Here is a 27,799-nt window from a genome sequence, read left to right on the forward strand (position 1 = left end):
AAACAGTAGTGGATTGAGAAAAAAAAGGGCTACTAGTTATTTCTCATAAAAGGAGAAAAGAGACAAAAGCCATGATGTTATTGCTTGGGAAGAAGAAACAACTGAATCAATGAAACTAAATACAACTTTGTTTTGTCCTTTAACGAAAAGGAAACCCTCCTCTGCGTATTGCTCTTTTGAGTTTATCATCTGTGGTCAGCACCAATTGCTTCATGGATTGACTTGAAGCCATCCCTCTCTAAGCAACTCACTAGTTCCTCCTATTGCAACATAAAGACATGAATATTAGTATCAATCTGACCTCAATATGCAGATTGGTTAAGCTTACAACAGAGAGGGATGTTTTTGACACCAAAAGCTTTAAGAATTTGTTCTAATAAGAGCATTAAAATTAAAGAAGTGGCTTTTCGAATTTCTCTATGTGTTTATGGGAAAGGAATACCTTTATTTGTGGGATGAGGGCAGGTCCTCCATAAGCAAATCCCGTGTACAGCTGAACAAGAGTAGCCCCGGCTCTTATTTTCTTGTACGCATCTTCACCACTGAAAACCCAAAAAGTCATCTTAAATAATTTCTTTTGTTCTCCATAACTAGAGCATCTGAGATATGTTCAAAGAGGTTTACCTACTAACTCCGCCACAGCCTATCAATGGGATCTTTCCCTAAGGAAGTGACCATGAAATAATCCAAAAACGCAAATCAGCGATGATTTTGATTCCTCAGTCGATTAGTGGATCATCAAATTTAGGCTAAAAACTTACTCGTGTCAAAGTGTACATCTCTCTCAACATGTTGGTGGAGAGAGGAAAGAGAGGTTTCCCACTCAAACCACCTGCTTCTGTTGCCACAGGGTTGTTGGTTACAGGATCTGGTCTTGAAACTGTTGTATTTGATATGATCTACAGGAGAAACAAAGATAGGATCAACTTAATCAAAAACACATTCTGATTTGCAGCACACAGTGACTTAAATCGAAAAAAACTTTGGTCACTTTTGCTACATTAAGTTAAACAGATTGGACGCTTCATCAATTGACACTGATTAAACAGAAGTTGGTTCATGTAAAATGAGTAACTTACCAGCCCATCCAAGTGGAGAGCAAGAGCCACCTGCACAAATCAATACAATGTCGTAAGAGCCATTTACGTAGAAACTATAGAATGTGTTTTAGTTTTTAGTACAACGTACAGCTGCAATATCTTCGAGCTCTCCTCTAGACAGATCAGGAGCAATCTTTACAAGAAGAGGAGGAGGACCTTCATCACCCCATTGCATCTCATCCCGAGCAGCTTGAACCTTCTTAACAAGGTCCTTCAACTGTTTTCTTCCTTGAAGCATGCGCAGCCCTGCAGTGTTGGGTGATGAAACATTGATCACCTGAAGAGAAATGGAAATTTAGGAACAAAGACTTTTTATGGTAGAATAGATTAAAGGAATACTTGATATATTGCGATAAGAAGTTTGTACCAAGTAATCAGCATACTGGGATAAGTTATGAACTCCTTGGACATAGTCAGCAGCAGCATCCTCACTCGTCTTGTTCTTTCCAAGGTTAACACCAAGAATACCAGGTCCAGATTTGCCCCCTGGTTTTACTTCATCGCCTGGAGATGCCGAAGTGCCTGATGTTTCCGCCAACATTCTTTTACCATGTTGAGCACCCAACCGCTTTGCAACAACAACAATTCCTTCACTGTTAAATCCACACCTATTGATAATTGCTCTGGAAGGGGGGAGAAAATAGAAGTCTTTTAGTTGAAACTCTTGCTTTTTCGATCATTAAAGATAATATATTACTGATGTAAACAAAAGCGGATTAGAGATTCTCACCCATCTTGGCTTAATCTGAAGATGCGCGGTTTTGGGTTGCCTTCTTGTGGAACAGGAGTCACAGACCCTACCTCAACAAAACCAAATCCAAGTCCTAGCAATCCCTCGGTGGCTTCAGCGTTTTTGTCAAATCCAGCAGCAAGCCCAATTGGGTTTGAGAATTTCCTTCCCCAAACTTCAAGTCCCAAGATTGCTGGATCAGGCCTCTTTTCTCTAGGTACCCACCCGCGAGCAGCAGCCGAAACAGCCAGCTTATGCGCAAACTCAGCATCCAGAAGAGCAAAGAAAGGATTTACAACCTTTGTTGCGTTGAATAGCCAACCACTGTCCAACACACAAATTTAGCAAAAGGTAAAAACAAAGTGATTATCTTAGCAATGTTAACTAACACAGTTACACAGAGAACAAAAGACAAAAGATATTTAATGTTTCAGGGCACTTATTTAAGCAAGTACCAGAAGGTTGCCTCATCTGCAGTACTCACATAGGCTCCTCCAGCTATGGCTAGACCAATGGTAGCCCCTGTCAATATCCTTCCCTAAAAAATTTCAGAGTCAAACACTTATGCTCTTGTAAACTGAAATAGCATCAATGATCTAACTCGACTACACAAGATAAAGTGCTACTTTCAGATCAGAACAAGAATTGAAACTCTTTGTATTTAGCTTCACCTTAACGAAATTCCCAAGAGAATAAGATTCTAATATGATTCGAGCAAACCGCTAATGTGACTAATGGATCATAAAATCGATAAAAGCTACTTACTTTCTTGGAAAAATGAGGAACTTTAGGTGCAGAGGAAGCTCCAGGAACCGAAGAACAGTTTCGGGTAGCTCCAAGAGGATTCGACGAGACCCTTCTGAACAAAAACTCTCTCGCCCATTTTGCCGACGATGTCGCAGCCCTTCCGGCCATTGATTAAGATGATCAAATCGACGGTGGAATCAAACAGAATTTGAAAAAAGGTTGCTTTGAAATCTATATGAAGAGGGTTTTAGCCTTTTAGCTCACGGCTTGATAGAGAAAATATTCGCCTTTTGTTGTTCGGTTACCAAGGATCGTCGTCAGTGTTTTTGCTAAAACCCTTGCTTTGGCTTCAGGTTGATTTCCGGTTCGATTTACCGGTTTAATGTAGTTAACCGGAGTAAAATCTTCTAGGTTTTCTTTTGAGTTTATAGCATTAAACCGGATTGATAAGGCCTTTCTCTAAAATAAAGCGAGCCCAGGAGTGAAGAAGCTCTCTGTATTTCAGCAGAAGTGAGATTTTAACGACGACAGTGGGAAGGGAACAAACAATGAGTTCTTGTGTTGTAACGACAAGCTGTTTCTGTACAATTCCAGATTCTAATATACGTTTGAAATCTTCCAAGCTCGTCAATCTGGTTCGATTCCTTTTTGTTTTGTTTTGATTACTTATGATACAGTGAAATTACTGTGGTTCTGTTTCACATTAATCTGTCTCTTTGAATCAGTAAAGCTTTCAAATTTTGGTTTTTGTTTGTTTGTTACTGTTAGAGTAACCAGCAGAGAAGACGTACAAATGGGTCTCGAGGTGGTTTCAAGGTTGAAGCTTACTATGGTCTAAAGACACCTCCTTATCCACTTGTAAGTGCAAAGTTATGGAGAGTTGTTTAATTTGGGTGAATTGTCTGGTGAGTGTAGGGAAAAATTGTATCTTGATATGTGTAGGTCTCTTGCGAAGTAGATGGGTCTTGATCTTAGGGGATATGCCAAAAAAATGATTTTGTTGAGGTTTTAATCAGAGTTAAAAATAAATGTGAATAGGATGCTTTGGAACCATATATGAGTCGAAGAACACTAGAAGTACACTGGGGTAAACACCATCGAGGTTATGTGGACAATCTAAATAAACAGTTAGGGAAAGATGATAGACTTTATGGATACACCATGGAAGAGCTTATCAAGGCGACATACAACAATGGGAATCCTTTGCCCGAGTTCAACAACGCTGCGCAGGTACTTACTTACTAAGTTGCTTGTACATCTCAAGAGTTAGCCACTAGTGTTGGGAGGATTGATGATGATAATGCTGTTGTTTAGGTCTATAACCATGATTTCTTCTGGGAGTCAATGCAACCTGGTGGTGGAGACATGCCTCAAAAGGGTGTTCTTGAACAGATTGACAAGGATTTTGGTTCTTTCACAAATTTTAGAGAAAAATTCACTAATGCAGCTCTTAGTCAGTTTGGTTCCGGCTGGGTCTGGCTCGTCTGTGAGTAAACTCTACTAGCTTTTTACTTGTTATTAGTAAACTGGACTCAGAAACTGCAAAATCTTGAGTCTCTTTTTGTCTATTTTTTTTGGAATTTCAGTGAAGAGGGAAGAGAGAAGACTTGAGGTGGTCAAAACCTCAAACGCAATTAACCCACTCGTGTGGGATGATATTGTAAGCAGATTCTCATTTACTCTCTTGTGAAATTTGTTTCTTAAACTTGATGTTGCCTTTGTAATCACTTCTCTTTTGTTGTTACAGCCAATCATCAGCTTGGATGTGTGGGAGGTAAACTATCTCATCTCTTCCCTCAGACTCTCAATAAAAACAAACTTTGGATCTTCTAATATCTTTTGTTTTCTTATCTTATTTTGCAGCACTCTTATTATCTGGACTACAAGGTAAAAAAGCAGCTTCAATATTTGATGGTTTGGTGCTCTTTTTCTTTGTTCAAAAGCCTAAATGAGTGTGTTTTCTATGGGTAGAACGACAGGGCTAGGTATATAAACACTTTTCTGAACAACTTGGTGTCATGGAACGCTGCCATGAGTCGGATGGCCCGTGCAGAGGCGTTTGTGAATCTTGGTGAACCCAACATCCCAATAGCTTAAGCTAAAGACACTTTTTGAGAGTCCATATGAAAGCAAAAACACAACTCCTTCAAAACTTAGGCAGTCTCAATTTTTGCAAACAGAGGTCCCAAGTTCCCAACCAAGAAAACAAAGAGCTGCTTTCTCATGTGACCCATCTTTTTGTTCTATGTAATGTAGCAATAGTTTTTCTACTTCTTTTGCTTTTGAGAAATTCTAGCTTACTGATCGAACCTGTATGGCCCACGTGACTCGCACGTGAATTAAGAGTATTTGTTTCTTTTCTCCTAGAGGTTTCTTCTTCTTCTTCAATCTTCATCATCATCTCCTCTCAAAATATGAGATTGACAAAGGTATAAACTTTCTTCTTCCTTAACTTCTAACGTCCACGCGATCATCTCTTTGGCTCTCCCTCACAATTGGGTAATTCCCTGATTTTACCAAATTTCTCTCCAGAAGCTCTCGATTTCGATTGTGTGTACTTGTAATTGATTAATTTCGCTAGGATTCTTGCTCATACAATGCGTGAATAAAAAAAGGGAAACTTTTTCTATTAAAGATAAGCAATTTCAAGCCAAGTGTTTGAGAAATTCTCTACCCATTTAAATTCGAGTGCCAGGACTATAGAAAGACAAACCTAATTATTGAGGAGTGTATTTTGACCCCTGATCCTTGTATGAATCTTGCAATGCGATTGTTTTGTTGGTTTGGGGTTTGTGTAAATTACTAGTGTTTATGTTTTTGTCAGATTCAGTGCCATGAATACTGTAGTTTTAAATTTACATTTCAACTCAGAGAAGATAATACAAAACTTGTTCATGCTGTTGCATAAATTGAGTGATTGGAAACTTCAGGTTTAAGAATCTTCTGTTTGATTGAGTTATCTCTTTTTACGTAATTCGTTTGTAGGTGGTGGTTATGCAGTTCTTTGATCCCCTCGGGTTTGTTATCGAAAACCGGCTTCCGTTACTGATACACTATGCCTCTGCCTCATCCTCAGGTTTGTGGCAATTTTTGAATCGAAAAGTCATAAGCTTTGATTAAAGAGGAGAAAAAAACACTCAAATTCTTTTCATGATTAATAAAATGACAGAGATCTTCAGTGACACCGGTGTCAGGCAGTTATCTCAGATGCTACTTTCACTAATCTTCTTCCACACATCTGAATACATTCTAGCCATGGTCATTCATGGAGCATCAAACATAACTCTTAGCTCGCTTTTGATTAGCAAGCACTATGCTTTAGCAATGCTCTTGGCGCTGCTCGAATACCTAACCGAAATTACATTCTTCCCGAGGCTTAAACAACACTGGTGGGTCAGCAACTTTGGACTCATGATGATCATCATCGGAGAAATCATCAGGAAAACAGCGGTAATAACAGCGGGAAAATCGTTCACACACCTCATTAAAATCAACCACGAAGAGCATCACAGGCTTGTGACTCATGGTGTGTATAGACTAATGAGGCATCCAAGTTACTGCGGGTTTCTCATCTGGTCGGTAGGGACACAAGTTATGCTCTGTAATCCCATTTCAACGGTTATGTTCATGGTTGTCGTGTGGCGGTTTTTTGCTCAGAGAATACCGTACGAGGAGCATTTTCTGAAGCAGTTTTTTGGAGTAGAGTATATAGAGTATGCAGAGAACGTTGCTTCTGGTGTTCCATTTGTGAAGTGAAACTTGAACATGTGAATTTGGTTTTATTTACTTAGAAGCTACAAACACAATGTTTTTGTTGTTAAGGAAAGGATAAAGATTTTGAAATGCGCAAACCCTCTCAGCTAAAGAGAAGGTTTTGACGTGGATATGACATTTACCTCTGGGTTAACTGTTTAAGCGACACCTGTCACCGGTGATGTATAGCTCCGGTGAAGAGTTTAGGAGAGCAAGTTTCGTTCTTTTTGTGGGGGTTTGAGAAGTAGAGTCAGAGACCATGTTATGCGGAGGCTCTCGTGCCTCCGTGCATTTGTGGGATCACCGTCATCCTCCTACGCTCGGTGCTAAGGTTTTTCGGCAGTCTCCATTCGTGCTCAGACCTTATTCGGCTAAATTGCAGAAGCGGATGAACTCTTTGTCAAGGTCTCACTGCAAAAATCCAGAAACAATCCCTGTTCCTCACGATTGTTCCAGGTTTTGAATCACTTCTCTGTTTCTCTCTATCGACATTTATAATCTGATTGTTTCAAAGTTGGAGTCTTTGCTAAAGTATCTGTCTGTTTCTTCTTCCGAAGCCAGGGAGACGATGCTCCCGAGCTTTTAATTGATGGGCTTTCGCCAGTTGCAGGTATCGTTTGCTTGCATATTTTATCTGAATTTCAAGTTCCCACCATCCCTGTGTTGATAATAAAAAAACCTGGATTGTTGATAGGATATTGTATTTTAGTGAAGTTGAACATATCCAGATATAGGGTCGCCACATTAGATGTTTGCTGGTAATAATGTATCTAAGTGCTCTATGGCTTTGTGTTGGTTAAGTTTCCACTGAGTCTCTTTTAGCTTGGTAATTACTGTTTTGTGTTGCCTTTATCATGGACTGTCTTTTGTCTTGACAAAACAAAAGTCTATTTGCAGGAGGCATTGTTGCTCTAGGGAAGTTTGATGCGCTGCATATCGGTCACAGAGAGCTTGCAATTCAAGCTGCAAGAGTTGGTACTCCATATCTGTTGTCTTTTGTTGGAATGGCTGAAGTACTCGGTTGGAAACCTCGTTAAAAGTCTTCTCTTCAGCTTTCTCCTCCACCTTCTCAATTAACCTAGCATCTTATCTGTCGAAATTAGTTACACCAGTAGACTGTGATTCTACTGATCTTCTCTGCTAATAAAGTTTGCTTTTTTAATCTGTTTGTCTTTTCTTCTATGGTAACTAATGAGCAGGGCGCCGATAGTAGCCAAATGTGATCGAAAACGGGTCCTTTCCTCTTGGGCATCGTATTGTGGGAACATAGCACCAGTAGAGTTTGAGATTGAATTCGCCAGCGTTCGACATCTTAATCCACAACAGTTTGTCGAGAAGTTGTCAAGAGAGCTCGGAGTCTGCGGAGTTGTGGCAGGTGAATACCAAACAAGTATCTCAAAAGTTCCCTTTTATATCCGAAAATTCTCATTCTAAAAACAATTGTTTTTCCACAGGCGAAAATTACCGGTTTGGATACAGAGCTTCCGGTGATGCTTCTGAACTTGTGAGGTTATGCAAAGAGTACGGTATCAGCGCTTACATCATTAACTCCGTGATGGATAAGAACCAAGTCTCTGGAAATGCAGACTCAGAAGAGGATTCAAAGTCAAAAGAAAGAGGACAAGTATCGTCCACACGAGTCCGACAAGCTCTTGCTGCAGGAGATGTGAGGTATGTAACAGAGCTCCTCGGCAGACCACACAGGGTTATCTCAAGGGTGAGAACACAAGATATAACCATCAAAGGAGGGAGGATCTCAATTCAGACATCGTCTCTGCTGAATTTACCACCTGAGAATGGAGTTTACAAAGCATGCTCACTTATAGTTGGTGATGCGCATCCAATTTCGTGTAAGGTCTTTGTCGATACATTGAATCTCCATATAGAAACAGAGGATGTAGAAGAAGTACGTTTCCGTAACTCATATGGTTCTCAAGAGTTTCTACTCTTAGGGATTGAGTTCGATTGATTCACACATTAATAAGCATCACATTTTCCATTTTAATATTGAGTAATATATATCATCGGTTTACAAAGCTTTTAACTTCGACGCCATTTTGGCAAACGTTGAGGTAACGACTAAAAAAGAGTTCCGAATTTAGAAAGAGTTAGGAGTTTTGAAGGATATATATGAAACTTTTGGTTTATTATTAAAAAGGTGTTAATAAGGTGATGAGAAGGTGGAAGAAGACAAGCAGCAAAAGTGGGAAGACAATTAATGTCTCTCTCTATCTCAAAGTCGTTGACTTTCGTTGTTAAGTGTCTCTCACTGACCAAACAGAACACAACAAAACAGCCATTAGAAGTGCTCTCGATGATAAGACGCATTTCCTTGTACCAACTGCGAAAATTCCTGAATTGCCCATCCACCGAGCACAATCATTTCAGAAATGAGGAGCTTTACGTCATTTTGTTAACATCTGGTGTTGCTTTCCTTGTACCACACGATCCGTATGGCTCATCTAATGCCCCTTTTAACCAGCAAGGAGAAGAAGGAGACGAAAGATAGTAGCTGAGGAGAGAGATTTAGATTAGGGCTTTTCATTTCGTAGTGGCCCTAATCCTAAATTCGAAATCTTTTTTTGTCGATTTTGATCTCTCCGATCATGTCGTCGGTCTGTGTTAACGAAGCATTAACTGACGACGAGCTGAGATGGGTGTTGTCGAGGCTCGACAGCGACAAGGAAAAGGAAGTGTTTGGTTTGGTCTGCAAGAGGTGGCTGACACTGCAGAGCACAGACCGGAAGAAGCTAGCGGCGCGTGCTGGTCCACATATGCTCCGCCGTCTAGCCTCTAGGTTCACTCAAATCGTCGAATTGGACTTGTCTCAGTCAATCTCTAGGTCCTTTTATCCAGGTGTCACTGACTCTGATCTCGCTGTTATCTCTGAGGGATTCAAGTGTCTCAGAGTTCTTAATCTTCACAACTGTAAAGGTATCTGCTTTTTGTTAAAAAGAGTTCCCTTTTCTCCCTATCTCTCTGGGTTCCATTTCTGTTTTGATTGAATTTGAATTGGAAGGATTTTTATGGATAGTTAAGATGCAGTTGCTATGGTTTTTAATAGACAGTTGCGGTGTTAGATTTACTCTCTGGTGTTTAAGTTTTTATGCTTACTTCAATGTTGTTTTGTTTTGTGTCAGAATTTACTAGGGTCTCTGTTTTCACAAATAGACCTTTCTAGTAAGAAATTAGATTAGCTCATACATGTTGTTGTGATGGTGTAACAATATTAAGCTTAGAATTTTGCATACCTTCTTCCTCTTTGTATTATTTTCTGCTTAATGATTCGCCTTCTTCTGGGAACAGGTATTACAGATACTGGATTGGCCTCAATTGGAAGGTGTCTTTCATTGCTGCAGTTTTTGGATGTGTCCTACTGCAGAAAGCTTTCAGATAAAGGATTATCAGCTGTTGCAGAAGGCTGCCATGATCTAAGGGCACTGCATCTAGCGGGTTGTCGTTTCATCACTGACGAATCGCTGAAATCACTCTCTGAGAGATGCCGTGATCTGGAAGCTCTCGGGCTACAAGGCTGCTCCAGTATCACTGATTCAGGCCTTGCTGATCTTGTGAAGGGGTGCAGAAAGATTAAATCTTTGGACATCAATAAATGCAGCAATGTCGGAGATGCTGGAGTTTCCAGCGTGGCCAAAGCTTGTGGATCTTCTCTCAAGACGCTCAAATTGCTGGACTGTTACAAGGTCGGGAACGAATCTGTATTGTCCCTGGCACAGTCTTGCAAGAATCTGGAAACTCTGATACTCGGTGGATGCAGAGACATCTCTGACGAATCTATCATGTTACTGGCAGATTCCTGCAAAGATAGTCTCAAGAATTTGAGGATGGATTGGTGCTTGAATATATCTGACTCTTCCCTTAGCTGTATTCTGAAGAAGTGCAAGAACTTGGAGGCTCTAGATATCGGGTGCTGTGAAGAGATCACAGACACTGCTTTCCGGGATTTGGGGAGTGACGATTTTTTGGGATTGAAGGTTTTAAAGGTGAGCAACTGCTCCAAAATCACAGTAACGGGAATAAGCAAGCTTTTGGAAAAATGCAGTTTCCTGGAGTATCTAGATGTGAGATCTCTTCCACAAGTGACAGAAATAAGATGCAGTGAAGCTGGCCTGGAGTTCCCCAAGTGTTGTAAAGTTAACTTTTCTGGAAGTTTAACCGAGCCAGATTTTCTGCTTTGATCGTTTCGTTACTTGAGGAAAGCTTGTGTCTGCCCTAAACCTTCTGTGATCTCTCTCTGTCTCTCTGTATCTGTCTCGCGTATGGGTACACTCATGGCTTATGGTCCATCAGTGAGTCCTCTCTCAAGCTCTTGTACATTTTTGTGCATTAAATATTTGGTTGTGGCAACTTCTTGATTATTCTTCTGTTGCTTTGCAAAGTGTGTGTAGTTTCCGTTGTATCTGCTTCTCCTTAAGAGTAAAAAAGGTTCAGCACTTGATATTTGAAGACTATGATTCTCTATGTAACACAATAGAGAAATGTTTGACCGCTTTGTTGTGATCAGTGTAGCTCTTTGTTTTTTCTTTTGTTGAAAAGGAAGAAGACTGCTCCTTCTCTTTAGGGAAAGATTGATCCTGTCGATCTCAAAGCATTGTGAAATGGTTTTATGTAATGTCTTTATATTTGATTCATCCTATGACACTTCTTTTGACATGTTTGGTGCAAAGGAGGAGAGTAATTAAGTAAAAGTGATGGGATCAGCTTAGCTATATTAATCTCTTTCTCGTTTCTACAATGAAAACCAAATGGGTAAAGCAAAAGAAAAAAAATGAGTTTGTACAAACAATATTGTCGGTCTCTTCTAGGTTCTTTACTAACATTCCCTGATTGAAACAGGTCAAAGTAGAAATGAAATATTTCTTCTTCAACTTGTACTAATTAGCTCCCTCAGAGAAATCACTTCAGTTTATTGGTCCTCATCGTTTAGAGCTTGCTCGAGACAGTTGAAAGCTTTCTGGTAGTTCACGAATCCCATGAACCAGAAGTCGAAGTTATCGACTGTGACCACTTCAAGGTACTTCTGAGATGGCTTCTTTGTGTTCTGACTCTGGTTCACTCCATTGATCTTGCACAAGGGGACTGACACTTTGTAGTGAACCCTGATGAGATCTCCCTCAGGAGAAGCAACCTTGATTGATCTCTCGCTGCAGAATGCAATCTTCTTTGATGAGATGAAGAGTAGGCCTGCCATGGGACCTGCGGTTGTTGATAGGTAACATTGGTATGCCTTGAACAGTTTCTCTTGATCGCAGACTTTGAAGAGTCGCTTATAGATCTTGTCTAGGCCTCCCATTTGAAGGATCTTAGCTCCAAAGGATAGCTTTCTCTTGACTGTTTCACTTAGCTTGGGTCCTAACTTGTCCTGGTCTCTAGCTCCGTTGGTGAAGCTATCGGTTTTCTTCTTTCTCTTGTCTGTTGAAGGAGAAAGTTTTGTAGAAGTTGGAATTTGGAGGTTGTTGGTGGAAGCTGCAGGGTCAGGCAAGTAACCAACCGGAGCAGTCTTGACTGCAGGAAATGCAAGAACTTGTTGGTGAACTCTGCTCAATGTCATCTTGGATGGTTGAGTAGTGATCTTGATTCTTGAGAGAAAGAAAGAGAGATTACGGGTAATGGTTGATGATGAAACCGTGTTGGTGGGAAGGTATATAAAGGGGAAAGACAAATACAAAAGAGGGAGTTGAAACAAAGCTCTGCATTGTTGAGTCTTTGTGGTAAAGGGATGAGTCATGAATGGGTCATCAAACCACATAGATAAAGCTACTTTATTTGAGGGCATATGCTCTGTTTGGCTTACTTTATTTTCTGAGAAAAATAATCATATAGTTAAATGGAGAAACACATAACAGTATATAGAGATTATGCAACTACCAAATCTGTCTTAAGACACAATTGTTGTCGAGAGTAAGTTCAGTAACTGATGAAATGTTTTTGCTTGTCACTTCCAAACAACAAAACAACTTAAGAACTCATTGATCTTCTTTCACATGTTTCAGTTTCCTATTTACATACTGATGATCCATTATATATATAAATATTAAATCACATGCTAAAGTTATAAATAGTATTTAGAGATACCAAAGATAAAAAAAGACAATGAAAAAAAGAAAGTACTAATAAATAAAGAAAGATGAGCACACGGAATGACGTTAGACTCCGACAAGCTTTATATTAACCTACAAGTTGGTAATATTGCAAGCTTTATTTATATATAGAATTATTTTTCTCTTTTTTTTTTGGTAGCCTGATCATTTTAGTTTTAAGTTTTTAATTAACAGATATCTATAAATATATATATAGAAGATAAGATATGTTTCCTAGTCAATTGGAACATGCATGAAACAAGAAGAAATCAAATCAGATATTACATAATGCTTTTTGAATCACATCCACACAATACTAAGTCACACAAACAGAAGGAGACGTCGTACGTCGTGGTTTTTGGAAGCTTTCTGCGTTGGGCATTGTTGTGACTTTCTCAATATATGCAACTAATAAAATGTCAACTTTGTTTCGAACTTATACTTAGAAATGGTTGATGCTATGCAAAGATCGTATACATCTTCTTGTTCAAATAGACACGACAAAGCAAACCTACTAACATAGTATGTTGTGTGTATGTTTTATTTGTAGCTTATTTGTTAATGTTAATGCAAAGATGATGTAGTCATGCATGCAGTTAAAAGATCGATCATGCATGCATGCATGGCAGGGCCAACCCATTTGCACTGCATGAATGCATGTCTGGAACCCAAAATATGTCTTTTAGGCTAAGCAAAAATATACATACACGTCATGTCTCATACACCTTTTTATGACAAATTACATCACCCACGTCGGAAAAGTTTTAACGATTAGATTTAGAGGGATTAAAGTATCTAATTACAGCTTTGAATGTGATCCTTCATGCATGCCCTACTGATATCTATACTCTTCTTCTTTTTATTTTTCCCTTTATTTGTAACCTTTTTTACAAACAAAAAACAAAATTTGACCAGTCGACCATATCCCCCACAAATATTGATTTTTTTTCTTCTTCAACTCTTTTTATATATGCATCGACATACATATTCAAAATATCTTATCCGACTAATGGGACATGGACCCCCAAAAAAATGAATTTAAGTAAAGCTAGCTAGTAGTCTCTGACGGTAGGAAAAATTTGGTTATCTATTTAGTTATATAAAAATATAATTGATATTTTCTTTAACAATTTATTCTAATTGCCATGTTATTACGGTATAAATGGGTGATGATTAATTAAGGAACGACAAAATAACACAATATATTTAATTTTGAGTGATGATACCATATGCATATTATTTGTTACAATAATTATATTCTTTTTCTTTGAATTTAGTATCTTTATAACAACTACCGATTGAATCATTCAGGTCTTAAACAACTGACTTATCATTCCTTTTATTTTAATTAATTAATACATTCATATTTATTTTTTTGCTAAAGACATAGTTAATGTACCTATTTATAATCACCTAAACCTAAAAACCTAGTCCAAAAAATGTTATCATGCATGCATACATAAATTTAAAAGTTAAATACATATACATTGCACCCACACCCCACATATACACCATGTTCATATCACATGGGTGACGAATCGATCGAATGATACAACATTTATACTATATATGGTGGGATACATTTCAAATGGATCTCCTTTTTGAGGTCTTATTATTTAACCTTTTGTTTTGCTTCTTTATTGCTTTGTATATATTATTTCAAATCAAATATATAACTGATATTTCTAATCTTAACATAGAATAAAAGAAAAACAAAGGCATAATAAGAAAGTGATCACTACAATGCCAACGCGTAAAGCTCCAAAGCCACGACGTCCCCTTCTGCATATCTCATTTTGCATGCTCTCCAAAAAGCATTACGTAATATTTCATTTTTCTTGTTCTTGTTTCGTGCATGTTCCTGTTAATAAGGAAACATATCTTATCTCCTCTACATATAAAGATATATGTGAAAATTTTAAAATCAGGCTAAACAAAGGAGGACAACAAATAAAAGTTTGTGTTGTTTTGCCAACTTGTAGGTAAAAAAGAAAAAAAAAGCTCGTCGGATCCAACTTCATTCCGTGTGATCATCTTTTTATCTTCTTTTCTACTTTGTTTTTGTAATTTGGCAATCTCTATTCTCTCATATACAAATTGAGTTTACCTTTTAGGGGATCATCAGTTTATGATGTGAGTGTAGAGTACTGTTGAAAAATGGATGGTAACATATTAGCTTTAATTTGACACCAAATAAATATTTGTTGTATATATATATGCTTGAGAACAAACTTGTAACAATCATATAAATAGGAAGATACACATCATTTTGATTCGGAAAGACAAAGCTACTTACCGACAATGATAAAGAAACATTGTGAGCTACGAACATTTCATTAGTTATATTGAAGTTAGCTTCAGAATAATGTCATAGACAATTAAGGACTTGGTAGTTGCAAATTCTTTCTTTATATATCTCTCCTTTAAGTAGAAAGTGGCTTTTTCCTTGTCTTGATGACCCATCCATGACTCATCCTTTACCACAAAGATCTCGATCAAGTCTCAAAGATTCAATGTTTTGTTTCCAACTACCTCTTGTTTCTTTGTTTCTTCCCCTTTATATACCCTCCCACCAACACGGTTTCATCATCAACCTCATCAACCATCATTGACAATCTCTCTCTATCTTTCTCACAAGATCAAGAATCAAGATCACCACTTAACAATACTCCAAGATGACATTGAGCAGAGTTCATCAACAAGCTATTATTGCATTTCCTTCAGCCAAGACTGCTACGATGAGTTACTTGCCTGACCCTGCAGCTTCCATCAACAACCTCCAAATCCCAAGTGCTTCTTCAAAGTTTTCTTTTCTATCAGGCAAAGGAAGATCAATGCTACGAAAGAAGAAAACCGGTAGCTTCACCAACGGAGCTAAAGACCAGGACAACTTAAGACCCAAGCTAACTGAAACAGTCAAGAGAAAGCTATCCTTGGGAGCCAAGATCCTTCAAATGGGAGGCTTAGAGAAGATCTACAAGCGACTCTTCAAGGTCTGTGATGGAGAGAAGCTGTTCAAGGCCTACCAATGTTACCTATCCACAACCACAGGTCCCATCGCGGGTCTACTCTTCATATCATCAAAAAAGATTGCATTCTGCAGCGAGAGATCGATCAAGGTGGCTTCTCCTCAAGGAGACATCTCTAGGGTTCACTACAAAGTCTCAATACCATTGTGCAAGATCAATGGTGTTAACCAGAGTCAGAACATGAAGAAACCATCTAAGAAGTACCTTGAAGTAGTTAGACCATCATTATAGGCAAGATCTTAGATAGATCTTAGGATTATTTGTGATTTAATTAAATCAAAAATACATCAAAATGTCTAAGAAGCTATCTTATTTAAGATCTAAGTATTGTGCTAAGAAGCGTACACGTGGCAAGATTCTATTGGGTAGTAGAATAAATATATATATATAATAAAAAAAGTCACTATAAAATTTGAAATTTATCAAAAATATATGTGTAAGTTTATATTTATAGACACAAATTATCTTTATATGTGTGTAAATTTTTATATATATTCATAAATACCGCATAAAAACCTTTTAAAAATCATTTAAAAACCTTTTATAAAAACTTTGTAAACCTTTTAAAAACCTTGTAAAAACCTTATAAATGCCGTTTAGAACCTCTTAGGGCACCTCCAAAGGGAGGTTTATAGTTAGGTTCTAAAGTTTAATTTCATCAAAATTAAATCAAAAAGGAATAAAAAGTTAAGGGGCTAGCCTAAACTAGGGAGTTTAAGCAACGGGTGTTAAAGTATGTGGCAATAACTCATTGGTTGTGCATTATTAAATAAATAAATAAAATATTTTTTCTTTTTTTTTACCTTTGGCGGCACAATCTCTCTCTTCTGTCACAATTTTTTCATTGTTATGAACCTTCCACAGAGGTTTAGGATTGGAGATGGTCTTAAAACCTTATAGTTATTTGGATTTAGTCTTCCAGTAGTAATGATGATCTTGATGTACCTTATCAACCATATAAAAGTTTATAATTTTTTCATATTTGAAAAGGGGTATTTTTAAAAATGGATAGAAAAGAAAGGTATTTTTAAAAAAGGATACACTAAAAGGGGCATTCCTCAAAAATTTTCTAGGATATATATATAAAGGGAAAAATCAATTTTCTTAATTTTTCTCTTCTTTCTTTCATTCCTTAATCTTATCTTATGTATGTTTTAATTTTTTTTAATTTTTCAATAATTATAAAGTTTTCTCAAATTATAAATTTTAATTTAATTTAATTTTTATATAATTTTTCTTTTTTTTAAATCCCCAACCTAAGATACTACCAATAAAGATGTCTCAAAACAAAAAAACACAAATACAACTTTTAAGATTTATTATTAAATTTTTAAATTTATTATTAAACTAATCATAAGATTAAAATGTAAGATACCATTGATAATCTTGCTTTTACAGTCGATAACTTCGACTTTTGGTTCATGGGATTCGTGAGCTACAACAAAGCTTTCAACTGTCTCGAGCAAGCGTTAAACGATGATGACCAATAAAATAATTAGTAAGAGCCTAGTTAGAAGAGAAGACTGTGACGATATTGTTTGTACAAATTCATATGCTTTTTTTTACCCATTCTGTTTTCCATGGTGGACTCATGAGAAAGAGATAAATGAATATATTTAGCTGATAACTTCAATTTTTTATTATTTTTTCACAGTTCTTTTTTTGCACCAAAACATTTCCAAAGAAGTGACATGGTACGAGAATATAAGAAAACTAACGATGGAGTATGGACTATACCATATGTATGCTGTTTATTTTGTTGTTCCAAGAGTCATAGCAACTCAGAGACATAACTTTGGAATAAACTAAATATTACCAACTCTTACAAGTTACAACGTGAGATATCCTTGTTCAATAACTTAATTACACTATACATACAACAAAGTTGAGCGGTAATTTTTATTTTATTTTTGGATGATTCGATCATCACATTATTATCATTAACATTAATTATGTTTGATTGTTTATTCAAATATTTAAATTGTTTTTGATTTACATTTTCATTGATTTCTTTTCTTTTTTTTGTTGAAATGGAAGAAGACTCCTACTTTTGGTCAGGGGAAGAATGGATCTTGAATTTTCCAAGATAGAGATTATGAAATGGTCTTAGGGGGATTCTCCCATGGCACATTTTCTTAAATATATTTCCATGTACAGTATATTCTTCTTTTGACATATCGTGGTGCTAAAGAAGACAGTGAATAATCAGGAAAACAGATGAGATCAACTAAATATATTCAAATCTCTTGCTCATGTCAACAACGGATGACACAATAAGGGATATAAGCAAGAAAAAATGAGTTTGTACAATATTTTTTGTAAGTGTTTCCTAGGCTTTCTCCTAACATAATCTGATTGAATAAGCTGGTTAAAGTGAAATGAAATATTTCTTCTTTAAGCCGCACTACTTAGCGCCTCAGAGGAAATTAAACCTCTGCGGCTTATCATTGCTCGTAGCTCAGAGAAAGCGCTTGCTCAAGGCAGTTGAAAGCTTTTTGGTTGCTCAAGAATCCCATAAACCAGAAGTCATATCCATCGACCGTGACTACTTCAAGGTACTTCTGAGATGGCTTCTTTGTGTTCTGACTCTGGTTCACTCCATTTATCTTGCTCAAGGGGATTGATACTTTGTAGTGAACCCTAGTGAGATCTCCCTGAGGAGAAGCCACCTTGATCGATCTCTCGCTGCAGAAAGCAATCTTCTTTGATGAGATGAAGAGTAGGCCTGAGATGGGACCTGCGGTTGTGGATAGGTAACATTGGTAGGCCTTGAAGAGCTTCTCTTCATCACTGACCTTGAAGAGTCGCTTGTAGATCTTCTCTAAGCCTCCCATTTGAAGGATCTTAGCTCCCAAGGATAGCTTTCTCTTGACTTTTTCAGTTAGCTTAGGTCTTAACTTGTCCTGGTCTCTAGCTCCGTTGGTGAAGCTATCGGTTTTCTTCTTTCTCTTGTCTGTTGAAGGAGTTGGGATTTGGAGGTTGTTGATGGAAGCTGCAGGGTCAGGCAAGTAACCAACCGGAGCAGTCTTGGCTGCAGGTAACGCAAGAACTTGTTGGTGAACTCTGCTCAATGTCATCTTGGAGGATTGTGTAGTAATCTTGATTCTTGATCTTGAGAAACAGAGAGAGAGAGAGAGAGAGAGAGAGAGAGAGAGAGAGAGAGATTGTGAGTGGATGGTTGATGATGGAAACCGTGTTAGTGGGGAGGTATATAAAGGGAAAGACAAAGAGACAAGAGGCAGTTGAAACAAAGATCTGAATCGTTGAGACTTGAAGACCTTTGTGGTAAAGGATGAGTCATGGATGGGTCATCAAGTCATAGAGATAAAAGCTACTTTAATTTCTTTAAGGGGGCATATGCTCTGTGTTGCCTTTGTAAACAAAAAAAAAATCGTTAAAGAAGAAATGTATAAATAAAGATTTTGCAACTACCAAATCCTTGTTATGACGACACAAATATGTCTAAAGCAATTTCAGTAACAATGAAAAATGTTTCATGTCCAAAATAACAAAACAATTATATATATATGGATCTTCTTCATATACATTGATTCCTTGAATTAATTTCTCTTAATGATCCATTGATTGACTTAACTAATATACAAATAACATTTTAAAAGTTGATATGAGAGATGCGAGAAATTTAAAGAAAGAAAAAAATGATCACACACGTAATTAATGACGTTACACAGCAACGAACTTTTTACCTACAAGTTGGCAAAACACACCTAAGCTTTTTTCATTTTCAGATATATATATGTATAAGGAGATAAGATATGTTTCCTAAATAAAAGGGAACATTGGTGAAACATTATAATAAAAAATCAAAATCTTACGTAATGCTTTTTTGAAAATGTGAGAGCAAATTGAGTCATGCAGAAGAGGGACGTCGTGGCTTTGAACCTTTCTGCGTTGGCATTGTGACTTTATGATGATGACTTTGTTTCTTTTATTTTATGCTATATGATAAGAAAGATCGGTTATATTTGATTTCTATAAACTATATATATAACAAAGCAAATGTATAAATAAGCAAAACAAATAGTTAAATAAGAACACAAAAAGGGAGATCCATTTGAAACTGATCCCACCATATATTACAATATATAGATGTTGGTTCATCAATTCGTCACCCATGTGATATGCACATATATAGTTATTGGAGTTCAAAATTTTATATTACATGTATATATATACCATAATATTTAGTGGACATTTGTATTTAGCGATTACAATATTATAAATAGGTACATGAATTTTGAAAAGATGTGAATGAATGATTAGATGGTTGTTAAGACTTGCATGATTATGTAGTTATTTATCAAGAAGACAATAAAATTCAAAAGGAAAAAACAAATTATGTCATAGCATATAATATATATTTATTCAAAATTTCGATTCTACAAATTAATTAGTTAATTTTTTTGCACTCGCAAATCCAAAATTTACCACATTTTCAAAGTATGTAACCAAATGATCGACGTGAAATTCTTCGTATACGATATTTTAATTTTCCATTAATGTGTTATATATCTATATATATATAAAGTTAACTTTTTCTCTCTTCTCCTTAAGCCACATCATCATCCACCTCATTTTATTATTTAATTTTTAAAATTAATTATATCATTTTATCATTTAATTTTAATATTTAAACCTATATAAATAAGTTTTTCCAAAATGAATATGAAAGGTCTGTTTTTATATTATACATTATAAAACTAAAAAAGATAATTGATTAAGAGTTAAAAAAACTTACTAATTATCGATAATACTAACAAATATATAAATAATAGATTATAGTTTTTAGTGAATGTTTAAAAAATATATATATATATATGATTATATTTACACAATGTAAACCTAAAGATAATGAGATTTAACGGGAATAAAACAAAAATTAAGAAATTTTGAGAATATAAATATATCTATTTATGTCTCAAAAAAATTTCTAACATAAGTGAGATAGGTCGGACCGAAACATGAATTCTTATTTTTTATAAACATATAAAAAGGTAAAAATAAAAATAATATTTCTTTAAAAGTTTCCAATATGAATTTAACTATTTGTTTCCAATACAACACATATGTTAAACTAATAAACAAAATAAAAATTAACTATATTTCATAAAATTGAAAATTAAAATAAAACATTATTAAATGAAATAAACTAAATATAAAGTAAATTATACTAATATGTTAAATTTAAAAATTGTTCCATATGAAAAAACAGAAAAAAATATAAAACATAAAATCAGATAAATATATAATAGTATATAAATGATCATTAAGAGATATAAAGTACGACAAATCCAAAAAAGAAAACCGTAAAACAAAAAATAATAAATTATGACAATATATAAAGAGATAATGTAAACAATTAAAAATACAACAATCCGCCCGAAACCCACAAATCATGTTCAAATTTCATGCCAACATATAAAAGGACCCAAAATATTAACATCTACATCTATATTTGGTAAAAACCCTAATAGCACACGTTTCTCAATGATTCTCAAGCGCACTTCCATTTACGCCCACACTTCGACTTATACTATACACACTTAATTTTTCAACGACTAATAAAGCTAAAACTCAATAGTTTTTCTATACAAACACAATTTAAGTTTTAAAAAAGTAAAGTATGGTATACTGAAAAAAATAAGTAGGAAATAAAATACGAACCAATTACTCATAAACAATACGAACATATATTTCCGCCACATCAGCGCCACATCATCCGCCACATCATCAACTTTTTAAAACAGTTTTATTAATAATTTCAAAAGGGCATGGACTTGAGGCCCAACGGTTACACAACAATCAAACGAGTTAAGAAAGATCGAGAAAACATCGGATACATGAATTTGGAACTTGATAAGTTAAACGTCGGATACAACAATCAAACCGGTTAAGGATAGATCGAAAAAACATCTATTAGAACCGATGTTTACAAGAACAACTCATTTGCAACTATGCACTGATTTTGAAACCATTGACAGAGTACACATATTTATAAGCATAGGAAGAAACCAAAAACAAGCCAGATCCAAGAACATATATCATGGAATAGATCAAAATCAGACAGCAAAAACATTATCTCTCTAATCTCATACCTAGCAAAAAGAGAGAATACCGCAGAAACTTGCCCTCGCCCTCTGGCGAATAACAAATAACAATAAACATTTTTAAGTACTAAACTAATACAAAATTGAAAAAAAAATCCATATGAAAATAGAATAACAAAAATGACAACATCAAAAAACCAATAAAAACCGTTAAAAAAAACAAATCAAAGTGTAAATTATAAACCTCCCGCGCGCAGCGCGGGTCAACAACTAGTATATATATATATGTAGCTAGTTTTTATTTTCAGTTAACATCAATTATAACTAAAACGGTTAGGGTAATTCAAACCGGAAGTACAAAGGTTTACATAGTGATATCTTGCAGATCATATAGTCGAATACAGGGGCAGATCCAGCTAAATACTTTAATGGGGACAAAATGTGGCAAGAGGGAATCGAACACGCAACCTCAAGCTTTACTTGATTTAATACGAAACCACTCTGCCACTTAAACAACATTGATTATTACTATTTTTTTTTTTGTTTTTATATATTACTGGGGGCATGTGCCACCACTATCACCAACGTGGGTCCGCCCCTGGTCGAATATATATATAGCTAAACTATACCTACAAGAATTGTGTTACAAAGAGATTAGGCTAAATAGCATACCTTATGGGGAATTAGTGTGCATTCATTAAAGTAAATTAGTGTGGTTAATCTGCATTGAGATAGAGATCAACAAATATAATTAAGAGAAATTATATATGTACTGATCTTAAATATTATTCTCTAAGGGGTATTCAAAATTTGCAGAGTTATTTATGTTATATTTTAACTTTAATTTCGTTCAATACTTTTTATTAGTAAAGCAATTACCGCATCAATCATCCATTTACACCATAACAATCATCGATTATATTAATGAAACCATATTGTATTCTATTTCTAGTGATCACAGCTTTGACAATATTTCGTCGACATTTTTGGGGTCCAGTTCGTTAGTCGGATAAGATATTTTTTTACTGTAACTATTCTATAAGAGTGCAAAAATATTGAACATTGTTGCATATTAAAATAATACTTTTGGGGCAAATTGTTCATTGGTCAAAGAAAAGTTACAAATTAATAAAGGAGCGAAGCAAAAAAAGAAAAGGAAAAGAGAAGAGTCCATATTGGTTATACATGACAGATCATTCTCATAATCTGTAATTAAATAGTTTATCTAATCGTTAGCATATGATGTAGCTCGACATTAATTAACAAAAAAAAAGAAAGTAAATAGATTTAGAAAAAAAGTTACGAAAAGTGAGAGTTGGGAGACATTTTGTTGCCTTAGCCTAAAAGAAAGATTTGGTGATTGGAGGATTCTAATAAGCTTTGTGGCTTAGCCATGTCACCTCTCTTATGTGCCTTGTCATTTCCATGTATTATCACTCTTACTTATTCATTAGCGAACCCAAAATTAAGTTGAATAATATAATTCCATTCTAATTTTCATTATTTGCAACTGATAAACCTGTAGATGTTAACCACATTGTAGGCTTGTAGCCTAATCACATTTCCGTTCATAATTTTAACTAATCGCATTTAGCGTTTTTTAATCATATTGTTTCCACACTTAAATTGCAATTGCATATGAAGTTAATTGCCATTTGGGACCAAATATTGTACATAGAGATAAATATCTCTTGCAACAACAAAGTATGATTTTCTATTAAAAAAAAGGATAGTGTAACTGTAAAATATTTATATGTATTTCCTTCAAAAATTTGGAAATATATTGAATTCATGAAGACTGACTAGACCAATATTAAATATGCAATAATAAGACAATATTGACTGAACTATAATTTTGTTGCCATATATTAAAAAGCTACTTTAATTCATTTAATTTTTCTTGAACTTTGTTTTGTTTGTATTCTCTTTATTAATTTATTTCCCATACTTCTTAAACTCTTAAAATATCTCAAAAATAATTATAAGAAGGAAAAAAAGAGAAAAAAAGAAAACTTCATCAACAAAATAACTGGGAGAAATATGACTAATTTTGAGAGGCTTCTCGAATGTTCGGCTCCACGTGTCCCAGTTCGGTATTATACCGAGGTACAATTATGTTTAGTTGTTTGTTTTAATCCTTTTACTAAAAATTGTTCAAACGAACATTCTCGAATCTAATTTCGAGAGGTTTCTCGAATCTTCATCTCCACGTGTCTTAATTCATTATTATTTTATATTTAATCTTATATTTGTTTGGTTTTTAATCCTTTTTTAGAACAAATATTTGCGAATCTGATTTCGAGAACGTTCATCTTCACATCTCTATGTTTATTATATTATTTAACGTCAAATTTTATTTGTTTTGAATGAACATTCTAAATCACAAAAAATATATATATCTAATTAATTTCACAAACAGAAATATGAAGAATTTTTTTTTATAAAAATCATTTGTTTAAAAGCAATGAACATTTATATCAAAATCTATTAATAGATCGTCATCTTACAGTGAGCTATATGTACATAGATTATGATATGGATTTACATATAAGTTTACAAACAGAATCGTATGATCTACTTTTGGTATCGATCTGTTCTTCAAATGATCTTCTTGGCTCGTCAATTTTATTGTTTATTAGATCTCTCGTTTCATTTCTCTATAAAGGGTTTAGAATTTGATCTATCAATCTACCATGCATGTGTTCTTCTTCTGTTAATTAATTTAGCTAAAATATTATGTGGATTGGTCAAAGACTAATTATATACGTTTAGTCGTTGATTACCATGATAGAAATATTGATTTTTTTTTATATATAATTATGAGATCTTAGCAAATATTGTCTAGGTTTTATTTTATTTGGGTAATTTATGTTAAATTATAAATATCGAGGGATCAGTGTAAACCATAGAAACAATAAGAGGGCTTTTCTAAGAATTGTTTACAATTGCCTTATTCCAACCCGGTTTAAGGATCCGAATAGTGCAAATCGGGTTATAATGTACAAAGACGTTTAAACCTCAATTTCAAAATCTGATTGCAGAGAAAGGGATCGTCGTCGTCTTCGTCAAGTGCTTCAGGAGCCAAAGTAGGTGATGAAGAAGTCCGAAGGCCTTGCATCGTACTTGACGATATCTGGTCTGCCCTTGAGGAGTGGAGCTCTTTTGGTCGCGAAGTTCGCATTTCCGTGGATGGCTTCGACGAAATGGTTAAATACCACCTTGTTCCTTACCTCTCTGCCATTCAGATCTTCACCATCAAACCCTTCAGTGATGATGATCCAAGGTTCGGTTTTTCTTCTCTCTCACCACCATATTGTGTCTTATTGATTCATGGGTATCAAGTTCTGAAATGAAAGTATGTGACTTTACTTGAAATTGGTTATGAGGGTCTTGTTTTGTCAAGTGTTCGTGATGGTTTGAGAGCTATAAAGTTTATGCCTTTTTGGAGTTCCTCAGTTGTCTTGTGTTTTTTTTTTATCTACATTGCCAATGTTTTGTTCTTGTTTATGATTTGAATTTGACTATTGTTATTGTAGTTCTTTCAAGTAGTTTGTTCTGAATGTAGGAGCTCTGCCATTGGAACGGATGGTACAGTGACAGGATCTGCTGAAACTGACTCTTCAAGCAAACCAATTGTGAATGCTGGATCTGCTGAACCTGACTCCTCAAGCAAGGCAATTGTGAATGATGGATCTGCTGAACCTGACTCCTCAAGCAAGCCAATTGTGAATGCTGGATCTGCTGAACCTGACTCCTCAAGCAAGTCAATTGTGAATGCTGGAGCTGCTGAACCTGAATCTTCAAGCAAACCAATTGAGAATGCTGATCACATGGGCTACCTTTATTATCAGTTTAATGAGACAGAAAAGCCATATGACAGGTTTCCACTTACTCTCAAGGTAATCTTATAGTAATATTTGTTTTCCCTTTTGATGTTCGATTGGTTCTCCATAAGCATTGATTAATGGAAAGTATTTTGTTTTCTTGGCAATGTATTTTTTAGTTTACTGATGATCTAGCTGAGAAGCACCCTGGATTGTCTACTCTGAAGAGTTCAGATCTTTCTCCTTATAGCTGGATTGCTATTGCTTGGTATGTCGAATTTTCTATTATCTTGTTCAGTTTTAGCATGTTCTTACTAATTTCGTGAATAGGTTACAGAGTGATTAGTTAATTGTTCACGGTCTCTCTATGAGACATATTACTATATTAGCCTGTCACGTTCGCAACAACTTGTTTCCATATGATTCATGCATTATTCCCATGATTTATGTTTTGATGTTAGTTGATGTCTTATGCCAAATAAGTAATTTATCCGTAAATCCTTACTGTGCTAATATTAAATTGGAATTTCTTTAGGTATCCCATTTATTCAATTCCATCTGTGCCAAATAAAAAGGGTATGGCTGCCGCTTTCCTGACATACCATTCGCTGAAGCCAATGTTTCCAGGTACTATGGTCATTTGAGACTTAACAATTTATACATTTGCTATCAAAATAAACTTCTGATAAACCATCTTGCATGTGCTTTAGAGTATTCAAGTTTTAGATAGATTTAGGCATATAGTTCCTGTACTTTGTTCTTGTTAGGTTGTATGCTACTTTGGAAATGACGATCTGTAATAGTGATATACTGATACTCATTATCTGGAAATCATCTTTTATATAACTGATAGAAATGCAAAAGATTAAGTTATTGAGGTTGATTGATTTATAATAGTACCTTAATCATGGGAGAATTCTCTCTATTGAATTAGCTTTTGAAGAGCAGTAGGGGTTATGCTTTAACGTGAGTGATAATCAGAATCTTCAGATAGATAGGGGATTAGTCTCTTTATGGTATTATACTTGTTATTGATTACAAGAGATAGAGAAGTTGCGTATCTGGCACAAAGTTGTTACCAATCCTAGCCACTCTTTGTCTGCATAAAAGTCTTATCTTCAGTTTCTAAATACGTTTTCCTGTTTTCACAAGACACTTACTTCCTTTTAGTTGATTATATTATTTTCTTAGAGCAGAATCAGTCTTTTAGTAAGTACAACTAGTTAACTTCTAGTGATTGTAATGGTGGTGTTGATATCATAAGCTCTATGTTTTTTTAAACAAGGGTTTGATTGATTACATTTTCCGTGTTTCTTTATCATTATTATCATAGATCTAAACTATTTTTTTTGGCTTGTGATTTCTCAGAAACAACTGATAAAGATGTTAAGGGGAAAGAAGAAGGAGTTTTAGGTGAAAGGGAAGTTGAACTGCCTGCATTTGCTGCAGTGACTTACAGGGCCGTTGGTGATGTGTGGATCATGCCTGGGACACCAGACAAGCTGACGATAGAGATGTATGAACAAGCTGCGTCCTCGTGGCTGAGAACAGTCAGCTTCTTTCACAACGACTTCAACTTCTTTATGTCCCAGAAGTTTTTTCGTGGAAAGCCCAAAAACAAATGATGTGGTCGCCATATGAAAACATTCTGCCGTTAAGGAAGTATCTCTTTCTCTTTCTCACTCTCTCCTTCTCAGACTCTTTCTCAGACTCCTTCTCAGACTCTTTCCCAGTCTCTTTCTCAGACTTTGATGGTTATGTTTTGCTTCTGCTGTTATTTACTTTGAGGATTTTGTTTCTTTGAAATTTTCAAGTGGATATTACTTGCTAATATTTGGGGGTCAACAGGCTCTATTTGATCAGATTTTCATATATTTAGGTCTAAATTGCTTTAACATATAGGAATTAGGAACATACCATTTTTAATTATCGATGGTCAAACTCATCATCATTTTTTCTGTTTTTTTGTTTTGTTTTGCATGTTAAAGTATTTGCATTATAGTTGGACTAGACTTTGATTTTCATTTTTAGGTCTAGATTGTTTTAGCATATACATATTTGGACTAGACCATTTTTTATCGATGGTCGTAGTCAAGTAATATGTAAATCATCGTTTCTCTAGAACTATAATTGTGCTTTGGATTTCATCTTATTGGGATATACAGATATAGTACTAGTGTAGTCTACGATATTATAATAGTGTATTTCTATACAGGCTGACATGCATAAAATAATGTATTTGTATACATGCATATATTTAAACTAATACCTTAATCTAGAAATGATATAACAATAATTAAGTTGCGTCTGCATTAGTATCAATCACAAGAACGTTGACTATATGAAAGAAATGGTTTTTCATTAGGTGTAGTAGTTTCTTCCTTTTCAGTGACTTTGCCAAATGAAGAAGGGATTGTATTTATCGCGTTAAATAACTTTTTACGCAAATT

The 27,799-nt window shown here is 35.2% G+C and overlaps 9 protein-coding genes across 9 annotated transcripts; 6 read left to right on the forward strand and 3 right to left on the reverse strand.

The window, feature by feature from the left end:
• Positions 1–58: 58 nt before the first annotated feature.
• Positions 59–2,883, reverse strand: LOC17883634 (dihydroorotate dehydrogenase (quinone), mitochondrial). The gene is made up of 10 exons (XM_006287649.2): positions 2,596–2,883; positions 2,286–2,368; positions 1,831–2,154; positions 1,468–1,723; positions 1,189–1,377; positions 1,080–1,109; positions 762–899; positions 625–662; positions 443–542; positions 59–260 (listed from the first exon to the last, which is right to left on the reverse strand). Exons 1-10 carry the CDS (start codon positions 2,743–2,745, stop codon positions 186–188), a joined length of 1,383 nt encoding a protein of 460 aa, XP_006287711.1. The 5' UTR covers positions 2,746–2,883; the 3' UTR covers positions 59–185.
• Positions 2,884–3,056: 173 nt separating this feature from the next.
• Positions 3,057–4,943, forward strand: LOC17884427 (superoxide dismutase [Fe] 3, chloroplastic). Its single transcript, XM_023781949.1, has 8 exons — positions 3,057–3,212; positions 3,346–3,435; positions 3,616–3,807; positions 3,892–4,063; positions 4,164–4,237; positions 4,325–4,351; positions 4,441–4,464; positions 4,549–4,943. Exons 1-8 carry the CDS (start codon positions 3,126–3,128, stop codon positions 4,672–4,674), a joined length of 792 nt encoding a protein of 263 aa, XP_023637717.1. The 5' UTR covers positions 3,057–3,125; the 3' UTR covers positions 4,675–4,943.
• A 39-nt stretch (positions 4,944–4,982) lies between these two features.
• LOC111830246 (protein-S-isoprenylcysteine O-methyltransferase A) lies at positions 4,983–6,420 on the forward strand. The gene is made up of 3 exons (XM_023781950.1): positions 4,983–5,076; positions 5,563–5,653; positions 5,747–6,420. Exons 2-3 carry the CDS (start codon positions 5,572–5,574, stop codon positions 6,331–6,333), a joined length of 669 nt encoding a protein of 222 aa, XP_023637718.1. The 5' UTR covers positions 4,983–5,076; positions 5,563–5,571; the 3' UTR covers positions 6,334–6,420.
• Positions 6,421–6,517: 97 nt separating this feature from the next.
• On the forward strand, positions 6,518–8,335 carry LOC17883159 (FAD synthetase 1, chloroplastic). Its single transcript, XM_023781948.1, has 5 exons — positions 6,518–6,786; positions 6,888–6,940; positions 7,228–7,363; positions 7,530–7,705; positions 7,785–8,335. Exons 1-5 carry the CDS (start codon positions 6,590–6,592, stop codon positions 8,297–8,299), a joined length of 1,077 nt encoding a protein of 358 aa, XP_023637716.1. The 5' UTR covers positions 6,518–6,589; the 3' UTR covers positions 8,300–8,335.
• A 283-nt stretch (positions 8,336–8,618) lies between these two features.
• On the forward strand, positions 8,619–10,871 carry LOC17882252 (F-box/LRR-repeat protein 2). Its single transcript, XM_006287816.2, has 2 exons — positions 8,619–9,264; positions 9,637–10,871. The coding sequence occupies exons 1-2, from the start codon at positions 8,937–8,939 to the stop codon at positions 10,524–10,526; spliced, it is 1,218 nt and encodes a 405-aa protein (XP_006287878.1). The 5' UTR covers positions 8,619–8,936; the 3' UTR covers positions 10,527–10,871.
• Positions 10,872–11,026: 155 nt separating this feature from the next.
• LOC17883810 (GEM-like protein 7) lies at positions 11,027–12,262 on the reverse strand. Its single transcript, XM_006289592.2, has one exon. The coding sequence runs from the start codon at positions 12,122–12,124 to the stop codon at positions 11,255–11,257; it is 870 nt and encodes a 289-aa protein (XP_006289654.2). The 5' UTR covers positions 12,125–12,262; the 3' UTR covers positions 11,027–11,254.
• Positions 12,263–15,037: 2,775 nt separating this feature from the next.
• LOC17883171 (GEM-like protein 6) lies at positions 15,038–15,804 on the forward strand. Its single transcript, XM_006288646.2, has one exon. The coding sequence runs from the start codon at positions 15,104–15,106 to the stop codon at positions 15,686–15,688; it is 585 nt and encodes a 194-aa protein (XP_006288708.1). The 5' UTR covers positions 15,038–15,103; the 3' UTR covers positions 15,689–15,804.
• Positions 15,805–17,659: 1,855 nt separating this feature from the next.
• LOC17883558 (putative GEM-like protein 8) lies at positions 17,660–18,925 on the reverse strand. The gene has a single exon (XM_006289097.2). The coding sequence runs from the start codon at positions 18,532–18,534 to the stop codon at positions 17,902–17,904; it is 633 nt and encodes a 210-aa protein (XP_006289159.2). The 5' UTR covers positions 18,535–18,925; the 3' UTR covers positions 17,660–17,901.
• On the forward strand, positions 18,632–27,211 carry LOC17884391. Its single transcript, XM_006287956.2, has 7 exons — positions 18,632–18,664; positions 23,524–23,631; positions 24,567–24,808; positions 25,091–25,424; positions 25,529–25,617; positions 25,885–25,976; positions 26,718–27,211. Exons 1-7 carry the CDS (start codon positions 18,632–18,634, stop codon positions 26,972–26,974), a joined length of 1,155 nt encoding a protein of 384 aa, XP_006288018.2. The 3' UTR covers positions 26,975–27,211.
• The last annotated feature ends 588 nt before the right edge of the window (positions 27,212–27,799 follow it).

The sequence above is a fragment of the Capsella rubella genome, unplaced genomic scaffold, assembly GCF_000375325.1.
Source record: "Capsella rubella cultivar Monte Gargano unplaced genomic scaffold, Caprub1_0 scaffold_6, whole genome shotgun sequence".
NCBI classification, from domain to species: Eukaryota; Viridiplantae; Streptophyta; class Magnoliopsida; order Brassicales; family Brassicaceae; genus Capsella; species Capsella rubella.

Excerpts from the sequence above, each read along its gene's own strand:
- LOC17883171 (XM_006288646.2), top strand. The coding sequence starts at position 15,104 with ATGACATTGAGCAGAGTTCATCAACAAGCTATTATTGCATTTCCTTCA.
- LOC17882252 (XM_006287816.2), top strand. The coding sequence starts at position 8,937 with ATGTCGTCGGTCTGTGTTAACGAAGCATTAACTGACGACGAGCTGAGA. Across the intron at positions 9,265-9,636 it reads TAATCTTCACAACTGTAAAG|GTATTACAGATACTGGATTG; the intron begins GTATCTGCTTTT and ends TTCTGGGAACAG.
- LOC17884391 (XM_006287956.2), top strand. The coding sequence starts at position 18,632 with ATGGTTGATGATGGAAACCGTGTTAGTGGGGAG. Across the intron at positions 23,632-24,566 it reads CAGTTCGGTATTATACCGAG|AGAAAGGGATCGTCGTCGTC; the intron begins GTACAATTATGT and ends ATCTGATTGCAG. Across the intron at positions 25,977-26,717 it reads GCTGAAGCCAATGTTTCCAG|AAACAACTGATAAAGATGTT; the intron begins GTACTATGGTCA and ends GTGATTTCTCAG.
- LOC17883159 (XM_023781948.1), top strand. The coding sequence starts at position 6,590 with ATGTTATGCGGAGGCTCTCGTGCCTCCGTGCATTTGTGGGATCACCGT. Across the intron at positions 6,941-7,227 it reads TGGGCTTTCGCCAGTTGCAG|GAGGCATTGTTGCTCTAGGG; the intron begins GTATCGTTTGCT and ends GTCTATTTGCAG. Across the intron at positions 7,364-7,529 it reads GTACTCGGTTGGAAACCTCG|GGCGCCGATAGTAGCCAAAT; the intron begins TTAAAAGTCTTC and ends ACTAATGAGCAG.
- LOC17883634 (XM_006287649.2), bottom strand. The coding sequence starts at position 2,745 with ATGGCCGGAAGGGCTGCGACATCGTCGGCAAAATGGGCGAGAGAGTTT. Across the intron at positions 900-1,079 it reads CTCTCCACTTGGATGGGCTG|ATCATATCAAATACAACAGT; the intron begins GTAAGTTACTCA and ends TTTCTCCTGTAG. Across the intron at positions 663-761 it reads AGATGTACACTTTGACACGA|GGAAAGATCCCATTGATAGG; the intron begins GTAAGTTTTTAG and ends TCACTTCCTTAG.
- LOC17883810 (XM_006289592.2), bottom strand. The coding sequence starts at position 12,124 with ATGCCCTCAAATAAAGTAGCTTTATCTATGTGGTTTGATGACCCATTC.
- LOC17884427 (XM_023781949.1), top strand. The coding sequence starts at position 3,126 with ATGAGTTCTTGTGTTGTAACGACAAGCTGTTTCTGTACAATTCCAGAT. Across the intron at positions 3,213-3,345 it reads CTTCCAAGCTCGTCAATCTG|AGTAACCAGCAGAGAAGACG; the intron begins GTTCGATTCCTT and ends TGTTACTGTTAG. Across the intron at positions 4,238-4,324 it reads CACTCGTGTGGGATGATATT|CCAATCATCAGCTTGGATGT; the intron begins GTAAGCAGATTC and ends TTGTTGTTACAG.
- LOC111830246 (XM_023781950.1), top strand. The coding sequence starts at position 5,572 with ATGCAGTTCTTTGATCCCCTCGGGTTTGTTATCGAAAACCGGCTTCCG. Across the intron at positions 5,654-5,746 it reads TGCCTCTGCCTCATCCTCAG|AGATCTTCAGTGACACCGGT; the intron begins GTTTGTGGCAAT and ends ATAAAATGACAG.
- LOC17883558 (XM_006289097.2), bottom strand. The coding sequence starts at position 18,534 with ATGACATTGAGCAGAGTTCACCAACAAGTTCTTGCGTTACCTGCAGCC.